Below are 10,064 nucleotides of genomic sequence, written 5' to 3' on the forward strand. Positions count from 1 at the left end.
GCTGCTCCACCCCTGAGCACATTCATACAATTCACTCAAGTCATTATTAGAGCACTGGACTGAATGGAGTCAGACCTGGATTCCCACAAACTTCTTTGTATGACCTCGGGCACATCCCTTCCCTGGGCCTCGGTTCTCCATCTGTAAAATATGGATTTGTTGTTGGGGTGGGGAGGGTGCACCACGCACAGATTAGACTAATGGATCTCTAAGGTTCTCACATCTCTTTAAAGCCCCAAGGGGGTAAGCCACAGTGCCTCCTGTAGGGCAGTCTAAGCTTATCTTCCAGATAGGCAGGTTTGAATACCGATCCTTTTTCCTGACCTTAAGGAATTCATTCACCCTTTTCAAACTCATTTTCCCTGTTTGTAACAACAACAGCAAACAAGACAAACACACGTTACTTCCTTTCTAGCAGGGTTCCTACCCGGCGCCAAGCAAAAGTGGAATGTACCCTAAGTAGCTCTGGCCTTCTTCCTGCTCCCTAGCTTCCCAATTCCGCCCCCTGTCCCGCTGCCGCCCGCGGCTCTCCTTTCCCTTCTAGGAACAGCTCAAGCGCCTTGGTCACCTCCATCGGGTTCTGCACCGAGTTCTGCACCGAGTTCTGCATCATAAATATGACCTTCGTTTAGGATTTAAGTGTGAACTTCTGCAGGCTCTCGGACCCTGAAGCACGGGGGGCCAGACATTCCGAGCTCCCGGCGGTAGAGGGGACGCAGAGGAACAAATTGGGACAACTCGAGGACGCTGAGGCAGAGCAGGCCCACCCCAGGCCCGCCCCGCCCGCTTTCCAGCACCAGTTCTCTGGGGCCGGCTCCCAGCCCCTCTCTCACCCTTCAAATCCCGCTCCGCGGCTGGACTCTCGTGATAGCTGAGACTTGTCCCGGAAGGCCCGCCCCCTTCGCCGGAGAGGCCAATGGGCGAGGGCAACGGTTGCGACGGTTGGGTTTTGAAGGAGCCAATGGGCGCTCAGAGCGGAGAGTTTAAGAGGCGTAAGCGAGGCGTGTTAAAGCCGGTCGGAACTGCAACTTGCTCGGGAGGGCACGGTGAGAGGCGGCGGGGCTGAGCCTGGTTCGGGTCGTGGCCAGGGGGAGGGGGTGCTAGGCCAGAAGGGGCAGCAACCGAGGGTGGCCCTGATTGTGTGGCCGGCCAGGAGCGAAGGGGTCCTTTGCTGTCCCCTGAGCACCGTCGCCTCTTTTCCTCCAGGGCTCCGCAGGCACCAACTGCAAGGACCCCTCCCGCTGCGGGCGTTCCCATGGCACAATTCGCGTTCGAGAGTGACCTGCACTCGCTGCTTCAGCTGGATGCACCCATCCCCAATGCACCCCCTGCGCGCTGGCAGCGCAAAGCCAAGGAAGCCTCAGGCCCGGCCCCCTCACCCATGCGGGCCGCCAACCGATCCCACAGCGCCGGCAGAACTCCGGGCCGAACTCCTGGTCAGTGAGGTGCCAAAGGGACTGGGTGAGAGCAGCCTTCATACTTTCCCCCCCGGGAGCCTGGTCAGACTGTCTTCTCTTTCTCCGCCCCAGGCAAATCCAGTTCCAAGGTTCAGACCACTCCTAGCAAACCTGGCGGTGACCGCTATATCCCCCATCGCAGTGCTGCCCAGATGGAGGTGGCCAGCTTCCTCCTAAGCAAGGAGAACCAGCCTGAAAACAGCCAGACGCCCACCAAGAAGGTATGTGTCCCAGAGGGGCTTAAGGCACGGGACCCGACTGTTCTTTGGATAATACTATCTTGCTTCTCCACTACCCTTTATGCCAGGAACATCAGAAAGCCTGGGCTTTGAACCTGAACGGTTTTGATGTAGAGGAAGCCAAGATCCTTAGGCTCAGTGGAAAACCACAAAATGCACCAGAGGGTAAGACCCGAAGTTCCTGGTTCCTGGAGGGAGGTGTCAGTTCATCTCCAGGGCTGAGCACAGATATCTGTCTGCTCTTATCTAAGACTGAGGGCAAGGGAGGTGTTGATTTTCCCAGCGTCTGGACCCACTCTGTTGCCACAGGTTACCAGAACAGACTGAAAGTACTCTACAGCCAAAAGGCCACTCCTGGCTCCAGCCGGAAGACCTGCCGTTACATTCCTTCCCTGCCAGACCGCATCCTGGATGCCCCTGAAATTCGAAATGACTACTGTAAGTGCATCCTTATCCATGCCTCATGGATGGAGAAAGAGGGCCTGGGACCACACAAACAAGGAAGCCCATGCTCTTCTCTCCGCCTCTGACAGACCTGAACCTTGTGGATTGGAGCTCTGGGAATGTACTGGCCGTGGCACTGGACAACAGTGTGTACCTGTGGAGCGCAAGCTCTGGTGACATCCTGCAGCTTTTGCAAATGGAGCAGCCTGGGGAATATGTATCCTCTGTGGCCTGGATCAAAGAGGGCAACTACTTGGCTGTGGGCACCAGCAGTGCTGAGGTGCAGGTGAGACATGTCCTGTGCTGCCATTCACACCAGTCCCAATAGGCTTGCACAGCTGGAGGATATTAATGCCAAGTCCCAATCTCTGATCCTAGTGGGCTTCTCTCTCTAGCTATGGGATGTGCAGCAGCAGAAACGGCTTCGAAATATGACCAGTCACTCTGCCCGAGTGGGCTCCCTAAGCTGGAACAGCTATATCCTCTCCAGGTCAGTGGTTTTTGTTGGTCTATGATAGTCTGATATTTGCCCACCCTACCCTTGACTGTACACCCCTGAACTGAACCACCTCTGGCTTGCTTGCATTTGGTGCTGCCACAGAACCTGATTCCCTTCTTTCCTCCTCCAGTGGTTCACGTTCTGGCCACATCCACCACCATGATGTTCGGGTAGCAGAACACCATGTGGCTACACTGAGTGGCCACAGCCAGGAAGTGTGTGGGCTGCGCTGGGCCCCAGATGGACGACATTTGGCCAGTGGTGGCAATGATAACTTGGTCAATGTGTGGCCTAGCGCTCCTGGAGAGGGTGGCTGGGTTCCTTTGCAGACATTCACCCAGCATCAAGGGGCTGTCAAGGTGAGTAGGGTTGGGCTGAAGCCTCTGCAGACCCTCACCTATAACCTGGGGACTGTTAAGGGGAGAAGGGATGGTAGGATTGGACTGGGTTAATCTGTGACCCCCAGAGCTCCTTGTCTAGCTCTAGTACCTGCTGACCCCACCTTTATCCCATCTAGGCCGTAGCATGGTGTCCCTGGCAGTCCAATGTCCTGGCAACAGGAGGGGGCACCAGTGATCGACACATTCGCATCTGGAACGTGTGCTCTGGGGCCTGTCTGAGTGCTGTGGATGCCCATTCCCAGGTAATCTGTCTCTCCCACATGCATTCTTACTGGGCATCCACATCGAGAGTGCATCCATTCCAATGTCTTCACCAACTCTGTGCCTTGGTGATTCCCAAACTTCTAACTCATGAGCTTCATTTCCAGCAGTCTGTGGCTGTCTCCAATCCCATGTCCTATAAGCACCACTACCTTGATCTGTCCCAAATTAACCTTTTCACTTCCCCTTGCCTCCCTGAAATGTTCCTTCCTCTGTCACATTGCTTTGGAATGGCAGAACCTGCTCAGAAATCTGAAAAACCTCCTAGAATTTTTCATCCTCCTCACCAAGATCTATCAGTTTTACCTCAAAATATCATTGACATCTGTCCCCTCCCCTCAGCCTCATCCTTCCCAGTGGAGGCCCACCACAATGCTTCCTCATTGGTGTCAAGCATTCTTTGTTATCTCCTGCAATGCATCCTCCATGCTGTGGTTTGTTACACTATACTGTCCTTAAACCTGTGATGGCTTCTCATCACCTATGGCATATAATTCAAATCCATTAGAAAGATGCTTGAGGCTCTCTCCTTCCACTCGCCTCACATTAAGCCTTCACTGTAGATATGGACTCTAGAGCCAGACTGCCCAAGTTAAAATTCTGGCTTCATCATCTGCTAAACTTGAATGTGACCTTTGGCAACCTATTGAACTTCCTTCTGATTGATTCCTCATCTGTACAATGGGTAATACAGATGCTCCCCGATTTAAGTCCCAGTAAACCCATTGTAAAGTTAAAAATGGTTACGTCAGGGAGTGTCTATAATTTGCCTCTCAAGGAACTTTTGTATGGACTGTGATCATTCAACTCTGAGTCTGGAGCACGTGGCAGGGTGCCTAACACTAGAATGGGCTCAGTTCTGACTTAAGTAGCCTTGGCTATATGTCATGCCCACACTGGCTCCTCTCCACAGGTGTGCTCCATCCTCTGGTCTCCCCACTACAAGGAGCTCATCTCAGGCCATGGCTTTGCACAGAACCAGCTGGTTATTTGGAAGTACCCAACCATGGCCAAGGTGGCTGAACTCAAAGGTAAGTGGCTAGGTAAAAAGCCAGACATAAAAGGCCACATAATGTATGACTGAAATGTCCAGAATAGGCAAATCCACAGAAAAAACACATTAATGGTTGCCAGGGGCTGAGGAGAGAGGGTAATGGGAAGTGTTGAAAATGTCTTAGAATTAGTTTTAACAGTTGTACAATTTTGTGAATATACTAAAAACCACTAAACCGTACACTTTAAAAGGATGCATTTTATGGTATGTGAATTATATCTCAGTAACACCATTGAAAAAAGAGAGGAGGCCGGGCGTGGTGGCTCACACCTGTAATCCCAGCACTTTGGGAGGCCAAGGCGGGCAGATCATGAGGTGAGGAGATAGAGGCCATCTTGGCTAACACAGTGAAACCCCGTCTCTATTAAAAATGCAAAAAAGTAGCCGGGCATGGTGGCGGGCGCCTGTAGTCCCAGCTACTTATGAGGCTGAGGCAGGAGTGGGAGGCGGAGCTTGCAGTGAGCCCAGATTGCACCACTGCACTCCAGCCTGGGCAACAGAGTAAGGCTCCGTCTTAAAAAAAAAAAAAAAAAAAAAAAAAAAAAGGGAGGCATGTGCCTCCTTTATGGGAGGGCTATGGCTGCATCAACATTTGTATGTACTGTTCTCATTTGCTCCAGGTCACACATCCCGGGTCCTGAGTCTGACCATGAGCCCAGATGGGGCCACAGTGGCATCCGCAGCAGCAGATGAAACCCTGAGGCTATGGCGCTGCTTTGAGTTGGACCCTGCGCGGCGGCGGGAGCGGGAGAAGGCCAGTGCAGCCAAAAGCAGCCTCATCCACCAAGGCATCCGCTGAAGACTAACCCATCACCTCAGTTGTTTTTTATTTTTCTAATAAAGTCATGTCTCCCTTTGTGTTTTTTTTTTTAATCTGTTTCAGCTAATCCCTCTTCTTTCATGATCCCAGCAGCCTTCCTAGGGGCTCTACTCTACTGGGATCAGAGAGCTAGATATGTCCTCTGGGAGCCTGGACCATCATCCGTTGCTCCTGTTTGTGGACAGGGCTAAGCATGTTGTGTTCCCCCACCTCCTCCATTCACACATGTATACACACAGCCTCTGTGGTTTCCTCTGTCACTTTTAATTTAAGACACAAGTGAGTAAGCAGCCTCTACAGGCTGTATTCCCAGGCCCCCGCCCACCCTGACCTTTGGCCCAGAAGCTACTGCTTCAGCGTGTGGGGTGGAGGAGGGAGACTGGGTCCACAGTGACATTATTGCTGACCTCTTCTGTGAGAAAAAAAGCCACGAGACCCTTGTGGGGCCAGCCCTGAGTGCTCCTCTCCCAAGTTTAAGGCAGGGAGTGGGAAGTAACTGTACAGCCCTTTTAGCCCCCAGCTCTGGAGTGGCAGACAGCAATGAGGCCACATCCCTGGAGCTGGCTGGGGGAAGTGGGTGAGGAACCAAAGCCGTGGTCCCTGTAGAGCAGCTGTGGGGAGGGGAGGGCCAGTCCCCTGCTCAGTCCTGGCCACATAAGCCTTGGTCACAGGTGTAGGTGGAGAGGGCACTGACGGACGCTGCCCAAGGTGCAGTCAGTCCTGAGGCACTTAGGTGGGCGCCTATCTAGGCCATGCTTCTCAGTTGGCCTTGACCTTGGCAATACCTGGAGCTCCATTTTGCTGAAGTGCACGGGGCAGCCGCTTGCCCTTGGTATAAGAGTGATACCAGAAGTTGGAGAACAGCATGAAGAAGATGGTGCCATACATCCAGATGAGGTGAATAATGACTGGGTGCTGGTAGTTACAGCTGGACATAAAGTAGTACTGGGAGATGTGCAGTGAGACCAGGACAAATTGGATCTAGGATAGATAAAGGTCAGGGTCAGAGGGAATACTGAGAGAACTAGAGGGGAAGAGCATATAGAGAAGAGAAATGTTGAGTAGGGACAGATGGGGTCAAAGGTGAGACAGACTGGATAAAGGGAGGATCCAGGCTAGGAATGTGGGGGGATGGTTATAGGTAAGTCAGGCCAAGCCCCTCACCAGCTGAATGGCTGTCATGTGCTTTTTCCACCAAAGATAGGGTTGAGCCACAGGGCCAATGGCAGACAATCCGTAGTACAGGTACATTATGACATGCACAGAAGAGTTTATCATGGCATGGAAAGAGCCCATTCCTCCTGTGAGTAGACAATAAGACAGGGTCAGCAGAGTCCAGCCTCTGGTGCCCACCCTTTCCCATAGTGGCCTTCACCACTCACCCGGGGCAATCTTTACCCCCCACCACCAGCTCCAGGGAAGCACAGAGTGATGGAAGACATGTAGGAAGGTCACCTGCCCATCTTTCTTTCGGAGAATAAAGATCACCTGAGAGAAGAGTGAGGGAAGGGGATTCAGAACCTGGGCCTCTCCACCTCATTCTCCCCACAAGTTTTCACATCTCATATAACTACTTACTGTGTCCATCAGCTCAATGAACTTGGAGAAGAGGAAGAGCCAGGCCACCCGAACCATCTGCAAGAAGTTGGGATAGCCTTAGGACCTCATACGCTGTTCTAAGAGCCTCCCTAAATTGGGCCTTGAGCACAGGCCCCAAACTGGTCATATCTACCAGGTTGCTTATGACCTAGCCCCAGCCCCTACTTACCCTAAGTGCCTCAGGGCTGTTGGAATAGTCCACAGGGTCACAGCGCCAGGTATAGGTGCTCAGCCAGCCTGACATCAGGAACTAGGAAGGGATGTGGATTAGACCACCAGAGTTCTCCCTTCCCAGCCATCCCTCCCCTTCACTAGCTGAGGACATGTATCTGAACCTCTCTGGAAAGGAGAAATGCCATGCTCTGGCTCTATGGCCTGCTCCTTATCCTGCTGACAGAAATTAAAGCCCAGCATCCCAGGGGCCCACCTCATAAACAATGTAGAGGGAGAGTGCCACTAGTGAGAAGTTGTAGACAATCATGAAGCCACGGAGCTGGAAGGGCTTTCGATTAGCCATGATGCGAGGCCCAAGTGACAGAACGAAGTACACGTAGGTCAGGAGGATGGAGGTCATTAGCAAGGGGGACCCCATCAGAGGGTAGCCCTGGATCCGGGGATCTATGAATAAGGGTCAAAGAATCAGGAAGAGTCACAGGGTTTGAAGGGTCTTCATTAGGTCTACAGACATGAGGTCAGGTCGCAAAGGGTCAAGGGGTTCATAGGAACTCTCCATTAGAAGACAGCCCTAGATCCAGGGATCCCGGGAAAGAAGAGAGGAAAGGGCTGGTGGACAGTGTCTTACCTGCGTGCTTCATCATCTCTTGGTACAAGTTTATAACAGCCTCCATCCTGGCTCAGGACTCTGGGGAGGTACAGAGGGTGGATGTCAGACAGAGCCCACTGCACACCCCCATCCCACAGAGATAAGACACAGAACCAGACAAGAAAACTCCCAATGCCTCATTGCAGAAAGGACAGAACAGTGAAAGGAAGGAATTACTGGTAACTAGTGGGAGGAGGCAGTTTGGTTGAGGCATCTGCTCCCCACACGTCCTCCCTGCCTGGGAAGGGCTGTTCTACCCTTCCTCTCCACACCTTACTCTCCTTTCCTCTCCTCTCCTCTCCACAGTTTTACTTCCTGGCCTCCCTTCCCCTCTTCCTCCACAAAAGGACTCTCAATTCCAGGTCTCTTATTGGAGAGTCTTACCTTCTCACCAACAGGGAGCTCTTGAAATCCATCTCCCTTCCTCACCCGAGTCCCTCACCCCCCCCCCAGCTCTGGGTCTTTCTTCTCTCTCAGGATTCTCCCCTTCAATCTCTCCTCTCCTGCCCTCTCTACTTCCCGTCCCTCTGGACCCTTCCAGGAACTCTCTTCTTCTCCCCAGGGTCCCTCCTGCCCCTGCCAGGACTCTCACCTCCCTGGGCCCTTCTTTTCCCTGCAGAACCTTATCCTGGGATTCCTCCTTGCCTGTGCTGGGACATTCATCTCCCTACGTTTCTCCTCTGCCTTCCCGGGGCTCTCACCTCCAGCCTCTCCTCTCCAGCGCTCTCCTCTCTCCTCTCGCAGAGCCCTTCCTCTCCTGGAGCCTGGCTCTTTGAGACTCCTGCCCCGGCGGCTCCACCTGTCTGACTAGATCTGGCAGCAGCCCCGCCCTCTGCCCGCCCCCGCTGTACTGCGCATGGGGTGGAGGGTGGGTCCAGGCCACAGGTCAGTGCCTGGGGAAGCAGGACCCACCAGGATTGGGAAAGCCAAGTAAAGCCCCAGGCTCACCACCCAGCAACCCGGGACCAGCCTGATGAACTAAGGTCCTAGGTTCTGAGCCAGAAACCTCCTCCGACCCTAGTCCCAGCCCCAGCCCTGGCCCAAAGCACTGCTGAAAATCCACACCCAGCATCCTCTCCTAAGCTGGCCAGAACTTCTCAGTTTGTCCTACTTCAGAATGGGTACAATCACTCTTCCCCTCCTGGGAAGGCAGGGAAGCCAGTGGCATGTGAGGGGGTTGGGGAGTGGGGGAGGTCGCAGGAATCTTCCCCTCCCTCAGGGAGGGGCCCTAATGGGCTAGGCCCCCTCCCCCTCAGGGCCTAAAGGAATGTCGGGGGAAGGCTTCCAGGGACATAAAAGCCTCTGGCCAGACCCAGGAGAGTATGGTACTGACAATCCCTGAGGGACAAGGCATTCTTGGAACAGAGCAGGGCCCAGGGCAGCAGGTGCCCCAGATTCCTTGCTTCCAGAGAAGCACCTGTGCAGGTGCGAAGTGAAGAGGCGCACCTCTGTCACCTCCCCGCCCCGCACACCCCTCACCTCCAGGAGGCCCGACTTCTTTAGGCCCACCGTGGTCAGGCCCCAAGCCTGCGGTCCACACCCACCCCTCACCCAGCTCTCCACCCCCAACGGCGAAGGCGCCACGCCAAGGGCTGGCACACATGTTTCCTGCCTGACACACCACCCAGCACCTCCGTGGGCTGACACGCATGGCTCCCGGCCCTCACGCAGCTCGGCCGCCGCCCAGGCACACGCACGGGCTCACCCGCGGGGCCACTCACACACGTGTGCGCGCTGCTTGGCCACGCTCGGATCCCCTCCTCACTTGCTCCCCCACCATCGGGCTTGCTGGCCGCCCATCCCCGGCAGGGCCCAGGCCGGGGCGAGGGCGCCAACACAGGTTCCTCCCTGACACATGGGAGCCAGCCAGCCTGTTATCTCTCAACCACCAGCCCCCAAGATCAACCCACACACCCGGCAGACCAGGAGGGACCAAGGCTCCTGGGAGGACCTCTCCCCAAGCTGCAGGAAAATCTGGGTGTGTCCCTCGTCGGGGAACTCAGCCCGTCCCTTCCTTCCTTTAAGATGGATCGAAGGGAAAAGGAGCCTGGCAAAGTTAGGGGAGCCGGGGGAGGGAAGGGAGAGGAGGAGGGAGAGGGGTAAAAGCACGGGTGGTGGAGGAAGGCCTGGGTGTAGGCAAATGGGGGCCAGAGACGGGGGTGTGGGGGAGGGAGGGTGCTGGCGAGGCCCGGCCCCAGGGAGCTGGGACCTCCCACCCACTGGCTCCGGGAACAGCCTCTCCCACAGCCTGGGCAGGGCAGGGCAGAGCTGGGCCGGGCTGGCAAGGCAGGGGGCGCCGGCACGTGGAGAGCCCGTGGAAGGTCCAGACTCACCCGTAGGGGCCAGGCGGGCAACGGCGGAGGGCTTGGAGGGAGCAGGGCCACAGAGAAGTCCCCGGGGCCAGCCTGCCTGCCTGCCACTTCCTCATCTGCTGGGCCGACTTTCTGTCACCAGAGGGGGAGGGGCG

At 55.1% G+C, this 10,064-nt stretch overlaps 2 protein-coding genes across 10 annotated transcripts; one reads left to right on the plus strand and one right to left on the minus strand.

Moving 5' to 3' along the window:
• Positions 1–732: 732 nt before the first annotated feature.
• Positions 733–5,225, plus strand: CDC20 (cell division cycle 20). The gene is made up of 11 exons (XM_012001774.1): positions 733–1,046; positions 1,207–1,436; positions 1,530–1,678; positions 1,765–1,861; positions 2,006–2,134; positions 2,230–2,426; positions 2,536–2,630; positions 2,770–2,998; positions 3,157–3,282; positions 4,215–4,332; positions 4,976–5,225. Exons 2-11 carry the CDS (start codon positions 1,256–1,258, stop codon positions 5,152–5,154), a joined length of 1,500 nt encoding a protein of 499 aa, XP_011857164.1. The 5' UTR covers positions 733–1,046; positions 1,207–1,255; the 3' UTR covers positions 5,155–5,225.
• A 195-nt stretch (positions 5,226–5,420) lies between these two features.
• On the minus strand, positions 5,421–10,064 carry ELOVL1 (ELOVL fatty acid elongase 1). 9 transcript variants are annotated; one of them, XM_012001783.1, is made up of 9 exons: positions 9,931–9,988; positions 8,299–8,490; positions 7,577–7,636; positions 7,202–7,392; positions 6,944–7,024; positions 6,754–6,810; positions 6,558–6,663; positions 6,340–6,476; positions 5,421–6,156 (listed from the first exon to the last, which is right to left on the minus strand). In XM_012001783.1, the coding sequence occupies exons 3-9, from the start codon at positions 7,620–7,622 to the stop codon at positions 5,935–5,937; spliced, it is 840 nt and encodes a 279-aa protein (XP_011857173.1). In that variant the 5' UTR covers positions 7,623–7,636; positions 8,299–8,490; positions 9,931–9,988; the 3' UTR covers positions 5,421–5,934. The 9 variants fall into 9 exon arrangements, with proteins under 9 accessions (XP_011857173.1, XP_011857174.1, XP_011857169.1 ...); XM_012001784.1 differs by lacking the exon at positions 9,931–9,988 and adding an exon at positions 9,363–9,442 and having other exon boundaries at positions 8,299–8,447; XM_012001779.1 differs by lacking the exon at positions 8,299–8,490 and having other exon boundaries at positions 9,931–10,064.

The sequence above is a fragment of the Mandrillus leucophaeus genome, unplaced genomic scaffold (genome assembly GCF_000951045.1).
Source record: "Mandrillus leucophaeus isolate KB7577 unplaced genomic scaffold, Mleu.le_1.0 Scaffold67, whole genome shotgun sequence".
NCBI classification, from domain to species: Eukaryota; Metazoa; Chordata; class Mammalia; order Primates; family Cercopithecidae; genus Mandrillus; species Mandrillus leucophaeus.